Raw genomic sequence first — 27,026 nt, forward strand, 5'->3', positions numbered from 1 at the left:
TTACTTCCAATTATTGAACTTCTTGAATGTTTAAATAAAGAACAGTGAGGTTTTAGCCTATGCCTCGCTTTAAAGAAAAAAATAAAGAAATATTTTCTTTCTTTCCGGTGGTTTATCCTGAGGAAATCACAGAGTACTACTATTTCAAAGATGCTTTAACCTCCCCCGGGTGGAAAATACTTATGTCTGTTCTTTATAACAGGGAAACTGAGGCACAGAAGTGTGAAGGGACTCATACCAGACCCTGCGTGGCCTCAGTGACAAAATCCGTGGGATGCAGAGAGCAAACTCATCCCGTATCCCCTCCAGCATCCTCCCCCTGCTCGACATCCTCAGACCTCTTACAGCGAGGAGAGATCATAGAATGTCCCATGTTGGAAGGGACCCATAAGGATCATCAAGTCCAACTCCTGCGAAAAGTGTGAGCAGACTGGGGCAAACCGTCCACCTTTCATGGACCTCTCAGCTCAGCTGCTTTTGGTGACCACATGAAATAGGGCAGCAGGCGTGGATCAGGGACTTGGTGGGACTTGGGAGCCGCACGAGACATGGTTTGTGGTCCCCAGCATGGGGAGGGAGGCTGCTGCTCCTCCAAGGCACTTAACCCAGCGTGGGAAGGGCTTGGCCCCATTCCCTGCCTAAGAGCAAGGAGCAGCTTTGGCACTGAGCCCACCTGCACAGGTAAAAGCGGGACAGGGTGGAGGGGAACGTGTCCCCATGTGTGTCCCCATGGCAGCTGCCTTTGTAGAACTGAGCCACTGCTTCACTGCAGCTCTCCCTCACCTTCCCACCCCCGAGCAGGGGCATGGAGCAAACCTGAGGTCCAGGAGCTTTGCCAAGACCTGTAGACCCGCCTGGGCTAGGCAGGACCAAAGGATTAACTAAGCCTTGTGCCTCCCTTTAGTCCAAGCCCTCCTCTATGTGGCTGTTCAGAGGCCCTAGGACCCATCCCCATCCCCTCCAAGGTTCCCTCTCCCACCCCATTGCTCTGCCTCACATCCTCAGTGTTGTGAGAAACGACCGGGCTGGACCAAGCAGCAGTTACAGAACCTCCTTGGGATCTGGCGAGGGGTGGGGAAAGGGCTCAAATAACCCCGGTGGTACGAAAACACAGCCATGGAAAGCAACATCTGCAATCAGTCACGGGCTCTCCATCCGTCCCACATGAACCCAGAGGGCTTTGGGCCCCCCAGAGGGTTTTAGGGCCCCCTGAGCAGCATCTCAGCATCCACTGAGTGGAAGGCTGACCCACCTTCCCAAGGGATTAGCCCCACAAGTTGTCCCAGCAATGTCCCAGTGTCCTATCACCTCAAAGAAGTGACAAACTCGAGTGAGGCAGCGACGGGACATGGGGCATCGTGTCCAGGATGGAGATGGGCAGGGAGGCTGCCGCTGTCTCTCCAGCCTCCTCTGGCTCCTTCTGCCAGCCCAGCAGGTCACACTGCTGCCAGGGAGGTGACCAAGCAGCATCTCAGCTGTCCTGTCCTACAGGTCTCCCGCAGCGAGTAGGACAGGAGCTTCTGTAGGGTTTCCCATGGCTGCGGCGAGTTTGTGCATCCTCTGTGAGCCCGGTGGGTGCAGGCAGGACCTGGCTCCTGTGCCGTGCCATGCCGGGGGTCCCCACGCAGCGGGGACACCGGCTCCCCCATCCTGTACGGCAGCTCAGACGGCCGAGGACTGCTTGATGCTGTGGAAGCTGACGCGGGTCGGGGAGGTGGGGATGGACATGGCCCGAGCCACGCGGGCGCGGATGGAGTGCTTGTCCTGCCACCGGTGCCACCGCTTCCGCACGGCCGAGCGGACCTAGGGGTGCAAGACAGGGGACATTTGGTCACCATGTGGTCATTCAGAGGCACCAGCCACCCATGTCCTTAGTTTTCCAACCCAAAATGCTCGGCTTCAGGCTGAGCTTGTGTTTGCTCGCAAGGAAGGGTGCAGACCCATCCCACCTAATGCCCGGTGCTCACCTCGCTGTTCAGAAAGCAGTAGAAGACTGAGACGAAGAAACCCTGGAAGGAGACAAGCAGCAGAGTCACCATGGAGCTACAGATGCCCCCAGGCTTGGGAGATTTGGAGCAGCCCTGGGGTTTGGGGAGGTTTGTTTTTTGGAGGGAGGAGGGTGAGGCATCAGCCACAGGGTGGGCTTCACATCCCTCAATGGGAGGACTGGGACAGGAGCTAATGCTGAGGACCACACCTGGAAGGACTCCAGAAAAGAGTTGAAGTAGATGAAGACGATCCTGGAGATCTCATCCTCCCCCGGGTTGACAAAGAACAGCATGTAGGTGATTCCCAGCAAGGGCAGCAGCACCAGCGTGGCCTTGACTGCTTTCCTGGGGAGAAAACAAGGACCTGAGCTGCTGCATCCCCCTCCCAGCACCAGACTGGTCTGCCTGGGAATGGGCAAACCAGTGACTGGGGGACAATGGAGCAAAGCTGAGTTGTTTTCTTCCAGTGTGATCCCAAAATGACTGGACTGGTTTGAGCACTGGGCACCATCTGTGGTTTCTCCATCCAGAAAAGGGTGGTGGATAGCGAAGATCTGACCTTGAGCTGGCGTGAAATGATTGCTTGGCTGATCTAGGGCTTGATTAAAAAGGAATTAAGGAGGATAAAATCATTCACACCCTTCACCGTGGGTTTATGAAAAACTTATCTCAGCTAATTAATTTGATATCTTTTCTTGATGAGATTACAAGTGCAGCTTGTGAATAGTAGCGCTGGTACAAGAGAGTGTGGGGAGGATGGAGGCTTGGCATCTCATTCATTTGGATTAGGGGACAAGAACAATGCCACGTCAACAATTTTTGCTTAAAGATCCCGTTAATGGACAGACTCCAACATTAGCTGAACGCAGGAGAAGACAGAGCCCAGCAGGTCTAGGAGCAGCAATGGTAATGGGGGTATCAAAAGCCATCATCTAAGATAAGCAGGAGCCCTCCAGGGCTGTCCCTTGGCTGGTTTAAGCAGGACGACAGAGTACCTGCCAAAATCTCCACATTTTCCTGCCCCACAAAATGCTTCTGGGAAATGAAAATGTTCTTCTGCCCAAAGGTGAAAAACCTTCCCTGTCAAAATCAGGCAAATACTGGAGAAACAAAAGTCTCTGAGAACTGCTGACTGAAGCCATCCAGCCTATTTCAATAACCTTTATCTTTGCACACTCCAAGCTGAATAATTCATCCCAGCTCAATACTCTGTGATGAGGAAAGCTGGCATTTCCCAGTTATAGCATCTGATTTTTTCCATTCTCAGCTGAAAAAGCCTCCCTTCACCCCAAACCTGCCCCTCTTGAGCCAGTACACACTGACATTCACTTATTCCTGCCCAAAAAACGATCCAGAGAGAAGCTCTGATGAAGACCAAGGCATCGTCTCCTGTTCCAGGTATTATACTTGGGAGAGCTGCTCTGACCCTGCACCTCCCAGGTTGCCTGCAAAATATGGGTGTTTGCTTTGCTGCCAAGTGGCTATTTATTAATAATTCTTACATCCATGCCAGGCTTTGCAGCCCCACGCCCAGTGAGCTGATCAGGTCCCACCAGCAAAGGCTTTTGCAAAGAGATTCAGCTCCCAAAGGTTCCCTTCAAAGACAGAGCCAGCCAGCCATGTTCTCCATCTCAAAGCTCTCACTGGCCAGGATTTTTGAACGACCCCCAGATGCAATGGCCATGTGCCTCCAGAACAGCATTTGAGGTGCCCTTAGATGTCTCTCCATGCTCCCATCCCCTTGATACTTGGTTGCTGGGGCTGTTCCTATCCCTCCTCAACATGATAACACAGTTTCTACATCTGCTTTCTAGAAGGTCACTCGCGCTCTTACCTGTACTGGATCGTCTCCGACGTGGTTGAAGCTCGGAGCTTTGTCATGAGGATTCGGACGATGTTGAAGAGAAAGATGAAGTTGATCTGGAAGGAAAGGGGCACCTGGTTAGTGTCTGCTCCCCAAAGCATTTTCTCCCATTTCCTCAGCAGGGGCAATGCCAGAGAAAATGGGAACATTTCCTTTTGAACTTGATCTGGTGCTTTCTATGCCCTGGAACAGGACATTGGCATTTATTGTTTTTTAAACAGCATAGCAATAAGATTTGGGAGTTTGTCCAAGGGAGTGGGGCAGCAGGACATACCAGGAGATTGGCAAGGACAGGCAAGTGTTAGAGAACGGGATGAAGGTAAAAAAGCTGGAGGAGAAGGAGGAATATAAGGTGGTTGAAGGGATTTTGGGAGAGCAGCTGCCATCACAGCAAGGAGCCACTTAACCTCTCTCCTGGCTGCTGAACCACTAATGAGGGCATGAGAAGGTGGCACAAGGAGCCGAACACAATTGACACAAATTAGAAGTGGTCTGGCTACCTGACGGGCTGGAAAATGAGAAGCAGGTTCAATTATTCAGCAAGAGTGGCGGATGCTGGTTATTTACACTGCCTTGGGTTTTCTCACCCTTGGGCAAGGAGGAGGAAAAGCTATGGGACCTTGTGCATGGTTTTCCCCCTGCAAACACAGGCTGGACCCCCAGCACTGCTGCTTGTGATTTGCCACCACTGCTTTTCTTTGTCCCTTCCCAAAAGGGCAAAGCCCCAGCAAATTGCAGAAAAACAGAATCATAGAATCATTTTGGTTAGAAAAGACCCTCAAGATCATCAAATCTGGCCATAACCCACTCCTGGCACTGCCCCATGTCCTGAGAACCTCATGTCCGTCTGTCCAACCCTCCAGGGATGGTGACTCCAGCACTGCCCTGGGCAGCCTGTTCCAATGCCCCACAGCCCTTTGGGCAAGAAATTGTTCCCACATCCAACCTCAACCTCCCCTGGCGCAACTTGAGGCCGTTTCCTCTGCTCCTGGTGCTTGTTCCTGGGGAGCAGAGCCCGACCCCCCTGGCTCCAAGCTCCTTTCAGGCAGTTCAGAGATCAGAAGGTCTCCCCTCAGCTCCTGTTCTCCAGCTGAACCCCCCAGGTCCCTCAGCTGCTCCCCATCATGCTCCATATGACCCCTGGTTCAAGCATCGCTGCTCAGCCAAGGGCCAGGAGTGTGTGGATCAGCAGATGAAGTTGAGGTCCTGAGGCTTCTGCAAATGCTTGGCAAAGCTGCCACCTGCACCCAAATAGTGTCAGGGCAGGGATAGAGGGACTTACCAGTGCATGTGGGAGTCTGCCCATGGGAGCATCCCTATCAGAGCGAGGTCTCCGGGCTCTGTTTCTAACCTATCTCAAGCCAGCAGGATTTGTGCATCTTATTTCTCATTGTGGGTTAGTTGTCCAAATTTGCTCAAGATGCAGTTTTTGGGTGACTGGAGCCGGGCTCACAGGGCCAGCGGCATTGCTGCTGTGGGCAGCACAACCAGCTACAGCGAGGAGATGCTGGAGGAGGGTAAGAATGTGTTCAGGAACAGCCTTATCCCACGTGCAGAGGGGAAGGACCCTGTATTAATATTTAGCAAGCAAGGTCACTTTGCTCTTACCAGAAGCACCAGGATCATGGGGCCTTGGTAGATATAGTCAGTGTAAACTCCTGCTCGTTTCCCAAACCAGCACCTGCAAGGCAAGGACAAGAGGTGCTGGGGACAAGCCTGCAGTGTGAGTGACCTGGATTTACTGCTGTCCTTGCACAATCTCTGTAAGTCACTGTCTGTAGGGTGAAATCACCGCAACTGAAGCTGCTGTAGCCACTTTGGATTAGTTTCCCCAGGAAGCCGGTATATAGGGGTGTATGGGGACTCGCAGGGGTGTTTATGGGCCCCAGATGGATGTGGGAACTGGATATTGTAGAATAAGCAGGGGTGACCTTACACACACAGAGATCTGGGTTGAGTCTGTCCCCAGCAAACCCTACGGAAGCTCATGCAGGTGTATCCGTGCTCTGAGAGCACCTGGTTGGGTTTTGCTAAATCAGTGCTGCGTGTGGCACAGGGCTGATGAATGTGGGGGCAGAACTAGCACCGACAAACAAGACACCCTGTCCGTCATCTAAACCTGCTCCTTTTAACTTCCCAGCCCACACTATGAACTCTCAGGTGCCTGCTAAGTCCCCCATTAGCAAGTCTCCGTGAAAATGGCTCAGGTGGTGGTAGTTTATATCTCCATTTGTAGATTAAATCCCAGCTCCACTTAGCAAACACAATGTAGGAGCTCTGGCTTAATCTTGCCTTTTTCCCCTTAAAAAAAATAATTAAAGATTAAAAATGTCATTTGTCCTTTGAAGAGAAAGAGGCAGCGGCAGAGAGGGCACGTGTGGCAGGGAGCCTTGAGGTGACATAAAAGAAAGAATGAAGGGATATTATCTATTTTCCTCCCACCCTCTCCATGTATCCCGATTTTGTCAGCCCTTCCCAACAGGATCCATGCCTGCCACAGCCCCGGGCACAACTGATCTCTGGGGAATGGGTATAGAATGGGGAATAAAAGCGATCAGACTCACTTCTCGTTGTCATAGTACAGCTTCCCGATGGCCCAAGCGACGATGATGGGGAAGGGGATACCTGTGGATGAACACAGAGATGAGTCTCAGGGGAGCAATGCTGCACCAAATTATGCTGTAATAGCGATTTTCTTGCAGAGGGCAAACCACTGGGTGAGCCAATATGACTGTGCAAACCCCATCCTGCTCCTGGAAGCCTTTTTGTAGCTATTTGGGTGCAAGAGGAGCTGGAGCAGAGGATGGGGATCAGCCGTCTCTAAAACCATGAAGGGAAGCCCTGTTACTTACACCAGCCGATGCAGATGAACATCCACTTGCGGAGCTTGTCGGTGGAGTAGGTGAGCACGATGGCCGTGTGCAGGTAGCAGCCCTCACCGAACATCCAGAAGAAGTTGGTGACGTGGAAGTAATTGTAGGCGGCAGTGACCAAGCGGCACCAGACCTGCCGAGGGCATTAACAGATGTGGAGGGTGATGAGTAAAGCTCTATGTTACAGTGGTGAAACTGAGGCACAGAGCAACACAGAGCCCAGTAGAATAATTGAACCTACGTTTCTCATAAGCCTGGGTTGTCCACCAGCCACTAGACAGCCCTATTTGGGTCTTCAGGCTGCTTTTGTTGTCTCATACCTAGGATCCTCCAGCTCCCCACATACCCTAGATACTTGGAACTGGGCTCAGGCCTGGCAAAGCTGCACCTACCACGTTACTCTCGTGCACCTCTGGGTTCATCGTGAGCTGCACCACGAACCACGTGGCATTGCGTAGGATGAAGGCTGTGATCAGGTTCCAGTGGATGATGTTCCTCAGGCAGCGGATGCTCCTGGAGAAGAGGGCACAGGGAACTGTCAGAGCATGGTGGGTGTCTGGGGACCAGGGTGTTCGTGAAGCTGAATGTCTTTGTTGGGATCCCAAGGATGAGCTGCTGGAACCATGGCCTGGGTTAGGTGGGCAGGACTAAGGCCAGGAGGTAGAAGGCACCAAAGAAGACCCTCTGCTTCTATAATCCAAATGTTTTAAAAAAACAAACAGGAGGAAGAAAATAACCCTGAGATGGACATGATCCTCCAGAATGGAAAGCAATGGATACAGGGGACAATATGGCAAAACACAGTGGCTGGATCTGTCCCCAGCCCGAGGGCCATGAGGTGACATCTGTGGGTTTGTGGCATTGCCCGAAGCTCAGTGGCGGGTCAGGTCACTCACCGCAGGCGCATGAAGAGCACGAAGGCCATGAGAAGAGCCCCCAGCGAGACACAGTGCCCCAGGTAGTTGATGATGACGGCAATGTGGTAGTGCAGCTTGCTCTTCTTCTGCGAGGGGTGGAAGATGGGAAGAGGGTCAACGGCAGCCCTGGGTACCACCACAGACCCACCTCTTCCACCACATCACCTCTGAGAGCCACACTGCTAATTTTGGGTGTTTTTTTTCAGAAAGCAACAGGAGCCCACCTGGTACAGGACAGCAGAGGTGGGGCTAGAAGGGGATGGGGCTAACGTGGGTGTGAGAGACACCAATCTCACCCCACAAATGGCTCAGGAATTTCATATTCTAACCCTACATCATCTCTGCTCCATCATCTGGGGAAATGCTGCTGTAATTCAGCAGACCTCACTAACAATATAACATCTGATGTCTCAGTTCATTCCCTGTTGCCCTGAGGGCAGCTGAGAGGCTGGGATGAATTTGGGCAGAGGGAGCAGGGGATCTCGGGAAGGTGTGAGTGATAATTAAATTAATTGATTGCTCCTGCTGTTAGGCACTCACCCAACCTGTGAATTAGCAATTAACTGAGTGAGAAAACCATTCCTGGCAAGAGATATCAGCATCTTAAATACCAGAGATGGTTATCAACTGCAAATGAACAGTTCATATCTCTTCTTTGCTCTGAGGGGTGGCTTGAAATACTCAGGGGCTTGTAATTCTTGGTGTCCATTTTTTTAATCCCTTTCAGCTTCCTAAATGCCTCTTTATTTCATTGCCAGCAGGGAGGGATGGGGTTTGCACTGAGTGCTTGTGTCAGGAGGGAGCTGGAGGAGGGTGGTGGGCATGCTGATCTGCACTCAGTGGCCAGGAGGCCTCACACTACAAATCCACTTGGATTTTTAACAGGCATGGCTTTATTTTTGGCAGGGAATGAAAATGCAATTCAAGAAGGGGATCATATATGCTGCATGCAACCTTATATCTGCATGGCACCCCATGGGCCATGCCTGACCTGGATGCTGTTGCCCTTCCAAACTCTGTTGTCTGTCCCTCACCCTCCTGCCAAGAGTCTGGGGCTACCAAGGGGCTACTGAGGGGCTACCAAGGTCCTACCTCTTCGCTGAGGATCTCCTGGCACTGGGAATAGTTGACCCGCGCTGCCCAGCTCCCGTTCGCCAGGCACTCCCTGTAGCCATTATCTAAAAGAGAAAACGCACGTCAAAGGGTTAACGGTGCGTGGGGATGGGCACAAAGTGACCTGAAGATTGTCACTAATGCAGGGGCACCGAGCCCACGGCATCTTTTGTTCTGAAGCCACGTGCTGCCTTGGTCGCAATTGCAGAACCAAAGCCTTGGAATGTTTCAGACCCACTCGAGGGCTTTTGGGTCTGCACCAGCTCTGCCCCACGGCACTGGGGGACCTCAGTGTCCTCCACCACTGAGATTTAGGGAGATTGGCACAAGGTTGACCCTCCTTGTCCCCTTCCCCTGCTTCAAAAATGTGTGGGATGGAAAAACTGATATTTTCTGCTGCAAGCAAGTTGTTTCTTTCAACAAAAGCAGCACTTGGGTGGTCAGAAACTCAACCAGGTGCTAGGAATGGCTGTGGGCACTTTTGAAGCGCCTTCGTTTCATCCCCTGTTCCCAGCACGTCATTGGCAGTGACAAGGCAGTGACCCGTGAGCCACAAGGTCCCCAAGTCCTTGCTCAGCTGGGGGTTGCAGATCTCTGTGCCACCTCCACCAGCAGGACAAGCTCACTCCTCTTCCCCTGTCCCCAAAACAGGGACATCAGCCCTCTCCCCATTCATGTGGGTTTATCCATGAGGACCAGTTATAAAGCTGCTGCCATAAAACCACCCTCTCTGAAGTTTGGGCTACGAGGGCTTTTATATTTTTTGCTTGATGGATCCCACAAAGCGCCTTAATGAGCTCTGTACCCAGAGACGTATTGTCACACATGTCCCCATGATTCCCGCATCTCTTGCCCACCGTGTCCCCACCAGTGCTGCTCATCTTACTCGTGGTGTTGTACCGCACGCCGTAGAAATACTCAGGGCACGGGCGAGCAACCAGCTGTCCCACCGCACTCCGGGGCCAACACGTGCCGATCAGGTCTACCGAGGCATTGCACTGGGGACCTGTGGGGAATGGGGAGAGAGTTAGTGGAGGTCTGTGAGCCACCATGGGCCATCTCTGGGCTGTGGAATGTCCAAGGTTTGCCCAAAGAACCAAAGCTGCAGTCCCAGTTGAGCTGAGGGGCCGCTGCAAACTCAGCCCCCAGAAGAACCTCATGGCAGACACCAAACGGGGTCTGTGCCAAGACACCCTAAAGGTGGTTGATCCATCCTGGCCATGACTATTGAAGAGAAGCTGCCAAATTAATGTACACTGTGATTAAGTTACAAAGGACGTACCCTTCATTAACAAATTGACATGATCGCTTTCTGACCACCTGCAGAACGAGGGGATATTTTTCAAGTTTTAGATCCTTCTGCATGACAAGAGGGAGACAGAAGATTCACTAATACATTGTTTAGAAGCAGAGTGCTTAGTTTATATTTAACTAATAATTAACAGATGTATTTTAAGTAAGAAACTAAACAATTATAACTAAAATCACCAATTATTTCTTAGTAGAGAAGTATCGTATGTCAAAATTTTCAAAAATTGTAATGCATATGTAATAATTATGTGAATATGAGCAATGCAAGAGCGTCCAGTCACTGGAGCACTTACAGAGGATGATCCCCAGTGTTTCCCAGTGCTGATAAAATAAAGAATGTCACTTAACAGTATAATTAACTCTGCTGTTAAGTTCATTTCTCCATTTCACTATCATCCTGGGCCTGCCTGAGCTCCTGGGTTAAGCCCAGCTCTGGCACAAGCCTGGCTTTCTGACCCAGCTTCCCAAACCAGCTTGGGGTTCCTTGGCTCTGGTCTTCCAGCCCCATTCCTTCCTCTAACCATGACTTTGACATCCAGCCCCACACCAGCCAGATTTCCCCTTTCCCAGTGGCGACTCCAGCCTCGTGCTGGTGGGACGTTCCTAAGAGCCCCTCCAATGCTCTCACACCTCCTGGCAGCAAAATCTCCTTCCTTCCCATCCCCACTGGCCTCTTCCAGCCTTTCCTGGGAAGAAAACTCCAAGTCTGCTGCTGCTATTTCAGATTCCAAGCAGAACTTGTGTGCTTTTCCCAGCGTGCGAACGTAGGCATTAGGTAGGCCAGATTGCAGGCTTTTTTATGTATGATTTGTGTATATTTAGAACAACATGTACTGCAGCTAAATATGTCCTAGCTACAACCCAAAGTGAGGTAGGAAGCACAACGGCTGTAATATCCACATAATACAATCCTTGTGCATCCAGCAGATGGATGGGCAGCAGATCCTGGAAGGTCGGTGCAAACCACTCCTGGGTACCAGAGATGTTTGTGTTGCCGGCGCGGAGACAGATCTTGCCATTTCCTAAGATAAAACATCCCAATTCACAGGTCTCTGGGTGTGAGAACACAGCGTTTCTGCTCCACCCGGACTCAATGGTTGTTGTTTGAACGCCTTTCCCAAGATTTTCTATGGATAGAGCTGGCTACAGAGCGACCGAACAAAAAAAGCCAAATATTGTGTTATTAATATGATGAAAGTTTTCATGGGGGAATAATCATTTTCTTCGATCGGCGCCGTGGTTTCTTGGGGTGTTTTCAGAGCGAATTTTCAGTGCAAAGAAAAGGAGGATTTTCTTCAAACATGTTTTTAAGGGAAAACATCTTCCAAGTGTGTGAGGTTGGGAAGCGTCAGCATGGTGAGCGTTACCTTCTGCCTTCCATAGCTTGTAGTGAGAGCTTCATTTTAACGATGACCTTTACTTTTAGCTTTGCTAATGTGTATGGTTGCTGCAGCAACCTTCACTTTAAGTTAACTGTTTTAAGCTTGTATTCCTTACAGAACAATGCATTTAATCATACATAGCGTGCATGCCTGTGCTTATCCGCATCCATTAGCATTCGTTGAGCTCTGCAGTTGTTTTGACCCAAATTTGACAGAGAAATAGAGGGTCACGGAGAATGAGGTCCCTGATTAAAGTTTTGTGATAATATTCATCCAAGTAGGGAAAAAGCAGAAGGTAATTGCTTCAACTGTGGTCGTCCCCTCGTGCCTCAGTTTCCCTCCTGCATCCCAGGGGCTGTGCTGGGACATGGGTACAGGATGCTCAGGGGAGGAAAGACAAGGAAACTCAGTAATTAAGTCAGCAAAGTCAGAGAGCAGCAGCAACACCACTCTCCATCAGTGAGACAAAACCACAGCAATACCATTAATAACCAAACCCAAGAGAGATTCATGGAAATGATGCGGTCAGACAAAGGTGGCATCACTCTGTTATACATCTGCTTGAGGATGCTCCTCAGACTTCACCCCCTGCACATCAGGCTTCGCCCCAGCGCTGCTGTCAGCAGCTTTTTGGGCTCTGTCCCATCAGTTTGGAACTGGTGGGTGGTTGGAATATTTTTCCCGGGCTCACGCTGAGAAATTCATGATGAGGAAAAGCTGCAGAAAGCAGATGCTGCTCTTGCTGCTCTCTCCAGCATGCAGGGAAGAGAAAAAACACAAACCTCCTGCTGGGGAAGAGTTAAGTAAAACAGCGAAGGCGAACAATGCCGCGACATCGCGTTTGCCCGGCACGACCGTCTGTTCCAGCTGCTCCCCAGCGGCACGCGGCTCCCAGCATTTAGAGCACTGTTTAGCATGGAAATTATATGTATCAGTGCTAAATGCTTTCATATCTGCTTTGCGACCCATCCCTATTTGCAGGGGGATTATTCTCCCAGGTTCTGCAGACGTCTGCTCCGGCTTTCCCAGCACCGTTGGCTGCACAGATGAAGCTTTGGTCTTTGCAGCTTTACAGCAGGAAAGGTCAATGAATTTCCTACCTGCACCCAGTCCCTCCAGTTTGGCTCCCTCCCGCACAGAAACACATTTGGAGTAGGAAGAAGCTGGTCCCGCTTTGAGATGGGAAATGTGGCACAGGAGAAGTCACTCAAATCCCTTCGCACCCTCTTTCTGTTGGGTTGGACTGCTTGGAAGCAATATAAAACATTTCCTTTCTTCTGAAGCAAAAAAAAGTGCCTGTTCAGGGATTTACACTGAGACAGCTATATCACAATAACTGTCTCAGGATAACTATAGAAATATCCCTCCTGTTTATCTAGAACATCCTTCTCCAGCCTCCTCCCACCACTCGCAGAGGCCCCTGAGATGGCTCCAAGCTGAAGCCACGCGGATCTGTGGAGCCTGGCAGGGTAAAGCTCTCCAGTCCCAGCTGATCTGCCAGAGATTCGGAGCAAATTTAAAGAGGATGGAGCACGTTTATCCTGGGCCAGCACCACCAGACGCATGGCCACAGTGCTCTTGAGCTGATGTCAGGAGGTCGTTATTGTACCATTGCTAGGATGGCATGAAGAGGAGCAAAGCAAAACTTGTGCTGATATAATCATGCTAGTGAACATGTTTTTATCACACACCAGGCAAAGTTTTGTGCCGGTTCAGCATCCCAGTTTTCTGCTGGCCCCCCAGCGATACTACGGCTGCTCGAAAGGCAAAGCCTCTCTCCCCATGTGCAACGCAAAGGGTCCAGGAGAGACGATGGAAATGTGAGTCACAGGCTCATTCCCATGCTTGGGAGTGATGGAGTTATTTATCTAAAGTGTCTCAGGAGGGGTTGGCTCATATCTCTACCAGTCCTGACCTCTTAAGCACAATTATCTCTGTCCATCCCTGATGTCCTCGGTGACTGCGTTGCTGCCTCTCGAGCAGGCTGAAGCCTCCTGCTCCTTGAGGGTGTCCCTGCTGCAGCATTTGCATTTGGTAATCAAGCCTCCTTCTCCACATCTAATCAAAATATCCTCGCTGGAGCCAGCATATAAAATGTCATTTGTCCCAATGTCATTTGTCCCTCTCAAGCATCTGCACCACACTGGTGGAATAGAAGAAACAATTTCACAGCTTTTTGCCCTAAAGCAAAGGTCTTTCGGGGGGCCATGCTTTAATTTCAAGGCACTGATATGCCGAGGACGGATGGCTCGATCCCAGCTGCGGGTGCTAAATGCTTGAGTAACCCTTTGAGGCATTGAGGGAAATGGAACAGGGGAACAACTTATGTTAACATAGGGTTGAAATTGGGGTGGTGGAGCCGCTTGCCTTCCCTAGGCCAGCCTTGGATCCTCAATACAACTGCGAACAACTGTGCTTGTCTCAAAATACTTAGATCCTTGCTCACACTCTACCTGCAGCAGCACTTTGGGTGGCATTGTGTGTTTCTATTTATCTTTGTAAGAGTCCAGCCCTTAAAAAATGCCCAGCAATCCTCACAAGCATTCAGCTTACATGATCCTCGATGTAAAATAATTAGACAGGCTAATTAAGCGTTATGATAGCAAAGTGTATTTGTAATGAATTTTTGGCTTGTTGCTATTCACCATCACTGTCCCCTTGGGTCTTTGCTGCTATTCTGGAGAAGAATAAATAAGAGGCATCAAACTCAGCTTCTGCTATTCGTATTTCATTCATCTGCTCAACGTCATCACTTGAGACTGATCCACGCACAGCTTCTGCAGAGCATATATATTTATTGGATATATAACGTAGCAGGTTGGGTTTGGGGCACGTCTTGTTCTCCTGATATGACCCATAGAGTGGTTGGAGTTGTGCTGTTACCAGCAGTAGCAGCGAGTGGTTTATTCCCCAGTATCACCCGGTTTTGCTGGTGGGTGATCAAAGCAGCAGAATCCCTGGCTGGCAGAGTTTTCCTCTCGGAGCCTTCTAGTTTGGCTACAACTGAACAGGGTAGCTGGCAATGATTTAACAGCACCTACTCCAAAATGCAGTTTAACTGCTGTAGCTGCTGCTCACGCTGAGATGTGCCAGGACACTGTTTCCTACCAGAAAATCTCATCACCTTCCTTCCTCCACGACAATAAAATCTATGAATATAAGCACGTTTCTATTGCCATCCCCATTTCCTAGAGGATAGAGCGGGATGGTTCTATCGATACAAGCATACACTTAAAATATTATGATTTTTCCGTATAGATGGGTTCAAACTTTTCAGTTCCCAAACCTATCCCAGTATCATTGCTCTTCTTCAGGGCTCAGTCGCTGCCAGGACCCATTGCTGCTTCTTTAGCCGCTGCTCGGCTCCTATTTTAGTATTTCTGCCTTGGTGGGAGAGATGCCAAGGAGGCTGAAGGGAAAAGAGGCGCCGATGTTGCTAATTTGACCTTTATGAATTTAAATTCCAGTCTCTGCCCAGGGGAGCCGGGCAGCGGGTGGAACAGCTGCGGCAGGAGCAGGGGCGGCGGGACCAGCGCGTCGGGGAGCAGAGCTGGAGCGGGGGCAAAAATCTCTTGGTCAAACCATCACCTGCTGGGAAACATGTTTCCAAACCTGTCTGATAAAGGGCCGGGAAGGAAACGCTCTCATCACTTGCTGCTGTCCTGTGCTTCTCAGCCACAGGCTTTTGCTATATCTGGACCAACTTGATTTGCTTTCTTTAAATGCCAAGCTGGCTCCCCTCCCCTCCTTGAAAAATCTCCAGTTTTGTTTTGTTTTGTTTTTTTTTAAGACAAGACATTTCTATGCAATTCTGCTTAGCTATGGTGTCATTTTCCTTTGCTTTAGGTGAACTTCAGGAAACATTTCTTTCCTGGGAAGGAATCAGCTGTGCTCTCCTCTCTCTCCTGAGCACACGCACAGGATTGAGGGTAACCATTTATTGCAATGCCAGTTTAACAACTTGAAGGAAGGAATCGTGTGGCCAGGACCAGCCAGGGCTATCAGCAATCCGGTGCCAACGCCTTGGGCTGATCCAAGCTTGAATGCCTTGAATGCACAACAACCCCATGAGTGCTCCGAGCTCGCTCCGCTCGAGTGCTTCCCGCTGGAAAAGCCTCATCTATTAATTAGGCAGCGGCTTCCCATCCGCTCAGATTCCCCCTCCCTTCCCTGGGGAAGCACCACGATGGGACGTGCTCCTGCAGCTGCAGCAGGACACTTTGCCCCCATGGGTGAAGTGACCTTGTCCCTCTCTGATGGGTTTGCTGGCAGGACGAGGTGAGAAGCAGCTGCACACAGACCGCAGGGAGCTGAAATCATCAAGAAGATAAATTTGTGGTCCAAGGCAATCTGTAGGCTGGGAGCCCTTAGGACAGGCACCCATCCACCCTGGACAAGGGATGTGGATCCTCCTTGTGTTCCTTTTCAAGCTTGATCTGGGAATTTTTTGCCTTCCAGATGTTTGGGGGTATGGCTGACCCAACTTTCCTAATGCACCACACTGACCTCAAGTCCAGCCTGATATGATTTCTGCTTGGAGGAGAAAATATTCACTGTACTGAGGAAGGCAGCCTTCCTGATGGAGTGGCCAATTATGTGTGAATGTCTGCGTGTCCCAGCACTGGCCAGAATTTGGGGCTCACCGAGAGGTATATTTGACACATACCTAAAATATCAGATTAGAATCATAGAATCACAGGATGGTTTGGGCTGGAGGGACGTTCCCAGCTCCCCCAGTGCCCCCCCTGCCATGAGCAGGGACATCTGCACCAGCTCAGGGTGCTCAGAGCCCTGTCCAGCCTGGCCTGGGATGTCTCCAGGGATGGTTCAGCCACCACCTCTCTGGCCAACCTGGGCCAGGCTCTCACCACTCTCAGGGCAACAATTCCTTCCTCATGCCTATCCTGGCATGGTCTGATTGGACCATCACACCAGTGCAGGGACACCTCCCTATGCTGGGGCCATTGTGCTTAGAGGAAGATGAGTGAATCAGTGCTGGTAAGAGGGCAGGAGAAGGGAGCTCCGTGGTGCTCAGCTGCTTTGCTTTCTGGGATGAGGGTTTGCTTGAGCCTGGTGAGAATCACCCCGGGTCTCTCTCCACCACAGTGCTGTGAGCAGAGACCTTCCCAGCTCAGTGCGTGAACCTCAGAGAGTGCAGGCACCCTGGTGATACCACTGTCCAGCCATGTATCCTCATTAAAAAGTGTCAGATTAAATAATGAAGGGACTGGTGACTTGAGAGAGAGGGTGAGCACACACTGGGCTATTTTTTGGAGGAAAGATGCTGGGAATGAGCCCCTCCGTGCATCCAAGTGATGCTCTGCCGAGCAGCGTGCTGGAGGACTGCTGGGCTCGTGTTATCGGCATGTGCCATTTCCCAAGGGTTATGCAGACGTTAACAAATTAAATCTCATGGCTTCACTGCAATTCTCATTAGCGTCATCCTAACAACTCTCCATGTTAAATAGCCTCAAAACAAAGTTTCAGTTTTGTAAATAACCTTCCCTAGGCACTGCTGTCTGAATCAGGCAGGACTTAAATGGACCCCAAGGATAAGGGCTGGTGCTGAGCTCCACTTACCAAGCAGCAGACATAAGACAATTAGTTTCATCTCTACCTCTTGTTCTAAGCCCCCTCCCTGAGCTGGAAGTGCCTCTTGCATACATCAGCCCCATCCCAAATTAATGAGTTCAAAGAATCCCAGAGTGTCAGGGGTTGAAGGGACCTGGAAAGCTCATCCAGTGCAATCCCCCCATGGAGCAGGAACACCCAGATGAGGTTACACAGGAAGGTGTCCAGGCGGGTTGGAATGTCTGCACAGAAGGAGACTCCACAACCCCCCTGGGCAGCCTGGGCCAGGCTCTGCCACCCTCACCGGGAACAAGTTTCTTCTCATCTTTAAGTGGAACCTTCTGTGTTCCAGTTTGCACCCATTGCCCCTTTACTCAGGGATGACAGCTTGGATGCGTAGAGGCGCTGGAGATTTTACAGATTCAAAGCCTGGCATGTTGTGCTCCCCTGTCCCAGGGTGATGTGCACTAAATACTGCTTGGATTCATGCTAATAAATACCTAGAGAGTTTGCAGAACGCAGCATCCACTGCAGATCCCTCAGCAAAGCCATGGCAGGAATGCTCCTCGTCTCTCTGCCCTCTCCCCTGGGCTCAGGAGGTTTCAGGAGTGGTTGGCAAAAGCCATGAGCTGGGTGTGAGGATGCTCTGGGACCTGACTGCTGCCCTGGGTCATGTACTGGCTGCTCTGTGCACAACAGAAAGTCCCTGTGGTGCTTGGCCAGTGCCTCTTCAGGTCAGAGCCGACAGAGCTGAACACACATTGCACCAGGGAAGATGAATAAGAAGCAAACAAAAGCCATTTATCACAGCCTAACACAGCCAAGGATGTCCACCTTGCTGAGCAGAGCGATGAAACCTTTAGGGAGCAAAGCACATGAGTGATGAGCAGGTTTCTTGTCTGCACCGTGCCCAGACCAGAGACACACAGGCGTTTCTATTTTCTGGGTAGTTTTGCTTTCTCTCAGCTTTCTGCTCCTTTCCTGGGCTGGGGATGCTCTGGGGATGCTCCTTGCAGGGCTGTGGTGCCCTGGCCTCTGCCAATCAACCAGGCACTGAATGAGCTGGTGCAAAGCTGTAATTTTTTAAGCAGGAGTCTTTTAATGCCGCTGTTAATGGGAGGCGGGTGGCGAGCAGCCATCCGTCAGCGCCGGGTCTCCGCAGCCATCCGTCACCCTGATGGAGAGAGCTGCTCGGAGCAGCAGGGACCGGGGCAAGCTGGGCAATCGCTTAGTGCTTGCTCTGATCTCCATTCAATCACGGGAAAACCAACTCCGCAGCATATCTGAGCAGGGGAGGACTTTTCTCCTTCTCCTTTTGAGCTCCTCTCCCTCTGCCACCTTTCCTCACCCAAAATCTGTCACTGAACCAGACCTGTCACTGCTGAGGTGACATCCAGCTCTGATCTTGAATATAGGCTAAAATCCATTTTTGGCACAAACACACCTCAGGCCTGACCTGCTTGGATGCAAACCCGTGTACGAGTGTTAGGAAGGACTGAGGTGCCCATGACGCTGCTGGTCTGACCCTGCTGGGCTGAACCAGCCCCGGCTATGGCCATGTCCTTGTCCCCAGCAACTCCTCATGGCTGGTGGCTTCTCAAAAATGCTCAACGGAACACATCTAGGAGCTGGGGGATAGGGGGTGGCTGAGCCCCGAGAACATGGTGGCCACACTGCACTGGTGCGTGTGGTCTCTGCAGAAAGTCACAATCTCCAGTTGTCACCCCTGGGCAGGGGGGTGGCAGAGGGAGGTGGGCATAAGGGACAGATGTCCTGGGGTCCTTTGGCATGACAGAAAATGGGCAGTGCAGGAGCAGGGGCCAGGCAGGTGTGTCTTTGCCTATCACCCTTTCGAGCCCAGCCCAACAGACATTTATTTTCTCTATTTTTAGTTCTCTTGAGCTCTTCATCTTCTACCTGCCTCAGCTGTCACCTTGCAAAGCGGCTGCAGCAGCCAGGACAGGGCTGCAACATGGCCTCAGCACATCCCATCTTCCCCCAAAAAAGGTCCAGGCAGCTGCAGATCAGCCCACAGACACCCCCTAGACCTCCTCCCAGCTGTCCCTGCCACCGGGGTCCCCTGGGGATGGCTGGGGACACGGGACACTCACCCGTGTGGTTGGTGACGGGCGGCAGGCTCTCGCAGTACTGCTCTTGGATGGAGGCTGCAACGGGGCAATCCCAGAGGAGAAACGCCTGTGCAGGGAGAGACAAGAGCACAGGCAGGGTTATATGTGCAATGTCACAGAATCACAGAACACCCAGATGAGGTTACACAGGAAGGTGTCCAGGCGGGTTGGAATGTCTGCACAGAAGGAGACTCCACAACCCCCCTGGGCAGCCTGGGCCAGGCTCTGCCATCCTCACCAGGAACAAGTTGCTTCTCACATTTAAGCGGAACCTCCTGTGTTCCAGTTTGCACCCATTGCCCCTTGTCTTGTCACTGGCTGTCACCAGCAGAGCCTGGCTCCATCCTCCTGACACTGCCCCTTTCCATATTGATCCCCAGGAATGAGTCCCCCCTCAGTGTCCTCTTGTCCAGCTCCAGAGCCCCAGCTCCCTCAGCCTTTCCTCACACGGGAGATGCTCCACTCCCTTCAGCATCTTCATTGCTTCCCCAGCTCCCAATCCTTCCTTGGACCCAGCAATAGTTGGGCCAGATCCGAAATTGCCACATCTTGGGGGATGACACTCCCTAATCTGCATGATGGACACGTATCCATTTGCAGAACAGACTTCCCAGCCCAGAGGAGCTGGGCTTATCCAGTCTGGGGCTGTGGGACTGATGCTCTCTGCTGTTTCCCACCCACTGATCCTCTCCTGCCCCAAATACCCCCTCAGCAAACCATTCTGCAGCCCCTGCCAGGCCACGGAGCTTCTGCTGTTTAGCAATTTAATCAACGTTTTCGGGTTTAGCATCTTTGCATCCTGAGAGCAGACAGGGGAAATGATGAGCGAGCCTGACACCATGCTCAGATTTTCAATACCTTATTAAAATCACAGCCTTGTAAGCTGTCAGTGGAAAGATGTTAATACACATCCTTAAGGAGATCTGATCCACAGTCAACTGGGTCTGGTTAAAGCCATTTTCCAGGAGAAGTGCTGGGAAGCATTAACCACGATCTGTCCCATCGCTTCTCCAGAGCTGCTCCGGGCGGCTCTGCAGCCCCATTGGGAGTGAAAACCATCGACTCTAACTGCATGGGGAATTATTTTGGAAAAGCTATTTCTTAATTACACTGTCTTTGCAAAACTTTGGAGACATCAAAAAGAAGCAAGTCGTAGGTGGCAGAGGGATGGTGATGTTAGACCCAAGGGGGAAGGAGGGGACCTGGTTTTTGCAAAACACACAAGTTTCCGCCAGAGCAGCTGCCCGTTTTCTCCTCCAGCTCAGAGAGGAGTGACATGGTGACACAAGCTGCTCCCTCTACCTTCCAAACTGCTCTGGGTGGGAGGAGACGGTGCCTCCTTTTGCCCTTTAGCCATATCAGCCCTGGCTGCTCCTGCTGGCACAGCCAGCAATCCCCTGCACCTCGCTCAAGCACTAGCAGGATTTATTCAGACAAGGAGACAAGCTCAGCACCCACTTGCTCTTTTCCAAACAACTATTTACTGCCTTGGAAAGCTGGTTTTGACAGCAAGAGAGATGTCAGGCAGATGGAGAAACGGAGCTGAGAATAGCTTGCTTGTTGTGACTGCTCCAGATGGCAGAGGGGATCCGGCAGCAAAGCCCTGCCCGGAGCACAGGTGCTGTGCAGGGGTCGTGTTGTGGTGGTTCTGCAGGAGATGGGCACGTTCCGGGTCTCTTTACCAAAAGCTGAGACCACCCAAACTCCAGACATGGGTTAAGTGGGGTGTAGCAGGGTCGGCTCCCCTCTGAGTTGATGCAGGAGCTGGTGCCTGCCAGCCCTGGTGGCTCTTTGTTGGGACAAACGGCTTCCTACCTAAAGGGGCTGGGATGGTTTGCCTACCTGAACAGGCTCTCAAGTGTTAATGGGATGTGTTTCTCCTACTTGTAACCTGCTCCAGCCTGGTAGTGCCTGTTCTCCTTCCAGACACAGGGAGAGGTCTTGGCACTGAGCATCAACATGGACCGAGCTACAGCTAGAGCGGGTGTGCATGGAGCGCAGGCGCTGGCTCTTTGCAGGCTTTGTAAATGAGCTGAAACCGCTACACAAGGAAGAAAGAAATTACATGAAAAATAAAAATAGGTTCCCCAAAACACAACAAATGCTAATAGCTTTTTAGCAGGCTCTGAGTCTTGTCTCATGGCCAATGCTCTCAGCAGAGCCAGAGGTTTTTTTCCCCTCTCCTGTCAGCCCCAGCTGGAGGGGGGATAAGCTAAGCAAGGTGGATTTGCACAAGCCAAAAGCATCCTGATCTGATACCCTGAGGGCTGGGCTCTCTTCCATGTTTTATATTTTCCAAGTTACTTTAACCCCTCCTCAGGCTTTGGAGAGAGAAGAGGTCAATGCTCCATCCTTGAAGAGCTTCTCCTACCAGAGCATCACTGTTCTGAGCTGCCACATGGTGCCCAGCGGGGCTCAGCCTTGCTGGGCTGGAGCCCAACGTGCCTCAGCAGCCCCAAAACAGTGGTGGGTTGTCCGCAGGCCAGAGAGGGGTTGTGTCCCTCTGCCCTCCTGGCCCTGCTTTTTGATATCAGCTACAGCAAATCATGCTCTGCAGTGCAGAACACCCCTGCGACCTCTCTCAGGCTGCCAAAATCCCGGAGAGCTTCAGCTGAGCGTTCAGCTGCGCGTTCAGCTGCGCAGGGGAAGAAAAGCAATCTGATTTTTTAGAAGCAGACGTTTTGCACAGAGGTCTCGGTCAGCCTGGGGACCTGGTCCCATGGGGACAGTGGTTCTGCTGGGAGCTGCATGGACCCAAGTCCCCACACTGGCACCAGGAGCCACCAATGGCTCCACTGCCGTTGCCTCAGCATCCATCCAGCTCCCTTCCAGGCTCTGCTGACATCTCCGTGTTACACATACGGAGGCATCGCAGATGCTAATGGTGCTGGGTTAACCTGGGACCTCGCAGAGCAGCACGCTCCTTCATTTCACCCCACGTTTCCTGCGGTGGGACCCACCAGCCCCCACCAGTCCCTGCTTCATGGTTCAGACCTCAAGACGTGATGCTGCTCCAGCATTCGCTGCATCCTACACAGGGCAAGGACCACCTGCAGTCAGTGTCCCACCACCCATCATGTCAATGCAGTCCCAGAGGGGAAACTGAGGCACCAAGTACCACTTGCTTAAGGTTGCTCGGGCTGTGAGTGGGACAGGTTGCTCCTTTCCAGACCCGCCAGCCCTGATGCAATGCCATGATCTGATGGGTTTTTTGAAGCCCACAAGAGGCAAGGGGTGGCTGGTCCCCTGGGCCAGGAGATGCAGTGCAGAGGGCTCAAGGAGCACAAGGAGTCTCGGGGTCTCGCTGCTGGTCTGGGTGCGAGCAGCAAAATCATGCACAAGCACACACGCAGGCACAGTATCAGCCTCTCTGACCTGCCACTGACCTAGCAGCAAAATTCAATTAATAGCAATTAGGAATTAATGTCCCCCTGCAGTGCTTTCCCTCTCCAAAGCCATCCACGGATATTAATTAATATATTCACATCTGAGTCAAGCATCAACCACCCCGCCCTGTACTACCCAGAGACAGGCTTGTCCCCCCTTGATATCTCATTGCCTTGAACGAGATCAGATCAGCGTGGCAGGAAGGGCTGACAGCTCTGAGCAGTGAGATAGATCACTCATAGCCTAATTAGCAATCTAAGATAGGGCTTGGGTTTTCCAGTGCTGACGGGGCTGTAATTGGAGAGCAGGGCGATTAGTGGGATGAAACAGTGGCATTGCACAAAGCTGGAGAGGTCAGTGGGACCAATGGATGGTGATGGCCACCGAGACCACCCCCCTCCGGACCTTCACTGAGGTTCCCTGTGGTGTTAGGCTGGGATCAAGCCTGCTCTTGGCCCTGAGCCTGGTGAAAAAGGTGCCAGACATTAGGTGTTAAATACAGTGAATGTTAAAGGAGCTGGATGTCAAAGCAACATCAGCGGTGTGGGGAAGGCACAGAGCAGCACATCTTACCACAGGCTGGAGGTGGCCATGGAAAGCCTGACCTAAGGAGCTGCCCCCTCAAATGTGCTTCAGGTGGCTCCAGACCCTCCTGCCCCTTGCAGGGGATCCCTGTGCCCTCTTCTGACTTCCAGGCACTGTCCTCTGCAGCTGATGAGCTTCTTACAACCTCCTCCTTAGAATCATAGAATCATTTTGGTTGGAAAAGCCCCTCAGGATCATTGAGTCCAACGGTTCCCCCACCCCTGGCACTGCCCCATGTCCTGAGAACCTCATGTCCGTCTGTCCAGCCCTCCAGGGATGGTGACTCCAGCACTGCCCTGGGCAGCCTGTTCCAATGCTCCACAGCCCTTTGGGGAAGAAATTGTTCCCAGATCCAAACTCAACCTCCCCTGGCGCAACTTGAGGCCATTTCTTCTCATCCTATCACTTGTTACCTGGGAGAAGAGACCAATTCCCCCTCGCTTCAACCTCCATCTGGCATTAAAAGCTGTGAATTTATGAATTTAGCCATATTAGAGGGGGCCAGCCACTATTGAGTGTAGCCAGAGTCATGGCGTGAGTATTTATGCTCCCCAAGCACACTGGATGCAGATCCTAACAAAAGAATATCAATCAATGCTAAATGAATGCCCTGTAAAAACTGATTTATGAGCAATTAAAGGTTTTCCTGGATTAAGCTCTGGTCTCTCTCGCTTGCCATAAATAATTCTGACTTCATTTATCTATTAAAGTGAGCATAGGTTTTGAGGGACAGGTGAAAAAAAGAATAATGGCATTCAGATAGTGGAAACTAAAGGCACGAACAGGCTGGGGAAGGGGACGCTGCATCAATCAAAGCCGCTCCTATGGAATCCAGATTTGGTGGAGTGAAGGTTATTGAAGAAGAGGTGGAGTGATGGACACAAGCACACAAGAGGGCTGTATTTCTAAGGCGGTTGTATTAAACTCTCCTGCAGATTGTACATGGGGGACTTGTGTGCTTTCACAGATATTTTCATTTGGGGCTTGGAGATTCGTTTTCCTCAGCTGCCTCCCATGACCCAAACAAATGAAACCTGAACCTCATGCCCAATCTTCACCCATCACCTTTTTAGGGTCATACCCTGGGCTGAACATCCACCATTTAATTCAGTCATAATTTTCCTCCAGTTTATCAGCAATCATAGCAAGGGAAAGCTTGGCCCCACCAAAGTTGCATCTTCTATTGCCATTTCAGGGTGAATAGTACAAGATTACACAGTATGATCTGCAAAAGGACAAAACCCTCTGCCCTTGGCCATCGCTTCTGGGTGGGTGAATCATTGATAAAGCAGGACACTGCAGAGAAGGAGGGTCTCTTCTATTAGCTCAAAATACAGTTAGGGAAAGAAAGGAAAAACAACAGATGGGCCTCTGGGTACGTTATACCATCTTCAGAAAAAACACCCGCTCCTGAGTGACAGCTCTCAAGCGTTGGACAACAGCTCCTGGGCTCGGTTTGAGGGAACCCCATGCTAATGATTTTTGCTTTCCTTGGGGTCCAAACGCCATTCTCCAAGATCAAACCGCAGCTGCAGGCTCTCTAAATGCTGCAGACTCAGACCTCGTCGCTCACACCAAACTTCTGGGTCAGCCCGGTGCAGGATTTCTGGTGAGCAGTGCTGTATTTCAGGGCAGTGTTAAGCCGGCTGCGCGGGCTCTTCTCACCGTATTCCTATATAGTCATCCTATGGCAATAGAGCAGCTATTCTGGGAACAGGCTGTGCCTTTTCCATTCACTTCTTCACTAGAGATGCGAAACCACCGGCATGATTTCATACGCACTGAATCAACTCCGGCTTTTAAGGAAGGCGAGGGCTGGAAGGGATCCCCAGGGTCAGTGGATCCTGCTGCTGCAGCTCCGCATCTTACGCAAGGATTTGAGCAGCAAAGGAGTAAAGGGCTGGTTTGGGGCTTATTGATGTTGGAGCTGATCAAGGGAGAGGAGAAACCACTCCACCCCAGCATTAAACTCTGTTTCTGTCACAAAATGCTTTTGCAAACCGTTTTACCAGCCCCAGAAATGTCATCGTTTGCTGACAAAGCTGCAGGTGAACTGTTCCTTTTGAACCACTTGTTTAATTTGTTCAAATGACTCGCAGGGTGCCAGAGAGTGTTTTGCAGGGAGTTTGGATGCCTGTCTCCTGGTCTGTCTGTCCAAACCCCCGAGAGGGATGTCTGACCCCCAGAGGAACGTCTACCCAGCAATGCAGGGGGGACAAATTGATGCTAAACTGGAGCTGCAGGCCATGTGCATGGGGAGCACCTCAGCTGTGCCAGGCTTGGGATTGCGTTGGGAAAGGCTCTGAATTTTGAATGCACATATTTTTAAGACAAAAGAGATGGTTTGATTGCAAAGGGGTGTTTTGTAGCCTGGGTGTTTCTTTTTTGGAGCTGGCTGGGAGAGACTTTTTCCATGCTTGGGCTGTTTTATGTGATTCCCTCCCAATCCCAGCCCCAGCACAGGGGTGGTTTTGCTCTCAAACTCTGCAAGCTTAAGGATTTCCCCCCCATCTTCACAAAGAGAAACACTTTATGATGAATAGGGAAACCCCTGAGCCTGAGGATGTTTAACAGAGGATGGGAGCTTTGTCTCAGCACCTTTGGGCTTTTTTTCTGACCACTTTTTGCTACCTATATCTCAAATGCTCACTCGGCTGTCCCCATCTCAGACCTATCACACCAGGTCTGTGGCTTTGCCAATAGTGTCCCCACATATCGGCCGAGGAGGACCTGGGCTGGGGGAAGAGGTGCTGCCCTTTCTCACCTTCATTTCTTACATCAGAGCCAAAGAAAACCTGAATCGAGGAATATAATCAGAAAAGACCTCTTGCAAAACAGGGTTAGGGGTGTGCAGTAACAAGAGAAAGCAGCTGCTAAGAAGAAATGCTTTAAAAAAACCCAACCAACCAACACAACTTGGCAAGGCAGACGCCTGGTGCTTGTCAGCTCTTCTCATCACTTAGGTGAGAACTTTCCTATCCCAAAGGTGCAGCTTAATACTCCTCCCTGCTCTAACTGCAAAGCGATGCCAGCCTGAGGGGTAGGAACCACACCAGAGCTAATGGGATGGGCTAACCCTCCACTTCTTCTGCCTTTTTAACCCTGCAGTCACAACCGGGCCACTGAGACAGCATTTTAGGGAGAGCCAGACAATTTGCTTTCTTTTAACCCTCTTGACACGGAGGTTTAGTCACAAATCCGATCATTTTGTTTAACCACCTGCCTGGATTTGTTCAAATAATGTTCAGGATTTCAGTGGCAACATTTTTGCTTCCTCAGGGTTTGGGATTTAAGCATGCGTTAGTCTGGGAACATTTCCTTTCTCAGTGCACTCTTGGGGAGGAGGAATATTGCTTCTGACAAAGCATTTGCATTTTGTGCAGAGCTGCAAAATTAGCAGTGGCTACAGTTCCACAGCGAGCAGTTTAGAGAGGGAAGTCTTGTGCTTTGCAGGTGATGGGGACAGGAGAGGTTCCTTCAGAAAAGCAATTCAGGGGGTTACAACCAGGCATCGCATTTGTGCTGTCCCCATCCATTGCACCCCCAGAACGGCCACCCGCTCCCAGCAGCCCAATGGAAACTGGTGGCAGCTGTGCTTGGGAGGACCTGCCTGCAAATCCCTGTCGCTTAATGATCCTTTCCCTGACTCCAGCCGCCCTACCCTAGAGTTTTTGGGCATCATGAGCTCTTGCCAAGCCCCTGTTCCTCGACTGAAGGAATTCTCTCCAGAGCTCTTTGTGTAGCAGTTTCCCCCTTTTCTTTTGACTTTTCCCTTCCTTCCAAGAAATGGAAAAGTCATTGCGGAGAAAGCAAGCGGTGCAGGGTGATGGATTGGGAGAAAAGGACTTAAAAGGACCTTACCTGCAGAAGGAGGAGGAGGAGGGCAGGAGGAAGGCCGGGCAGCAT

The 27,026-nt window shown here is 51.1% G+C and overlaps 1 protein-coding gene across 1 annotated transcript; it reads right to left on the reverse strand.

Annotated features, from left to right (window-relative positions):
• Positions 1-1,662: 1,662 nt before the first annotated feature.
• On the reverse strand, positions 1,663-27,026 carry CRHR1 (corticotropin releasing hormone receptor 1; the record flags this gene model as incomplete). The annotated part of the gene is made up of 13 exons (XM_080359667.1): positions 1,663-1,803; positions 1,968-2,009; positions 2,198-2,333; positions 3,823-3,908; positions 5,461-5,533; positions 6,417-6,477; positions 6,705-6,858; positions 7,118-7,238; positions 7,622-7,728; positions 8,735-8,820; positions 9,642-9,761; positions 19,131-19,215; positions 26,982-27,026. The coding sequence occupies 13 exons, from the start codon at positions 27,024-27,026 to the stop codon at positions 1,663-1,665; spliced, it is 1,257 nt and encodes a 418-aa protein (XP_080215793.1).

This window comes from Nesoenas mayeri, assembly GCF_963082525.1.
Source record: "Nesoenas mayeri genome assembly, chromosome: 26".
NCBI lineage: Eukaryota > Metazoa > Chordata > Aves > Columbiformes > Columbidae > Nesoenas > Nesoenas mayeri.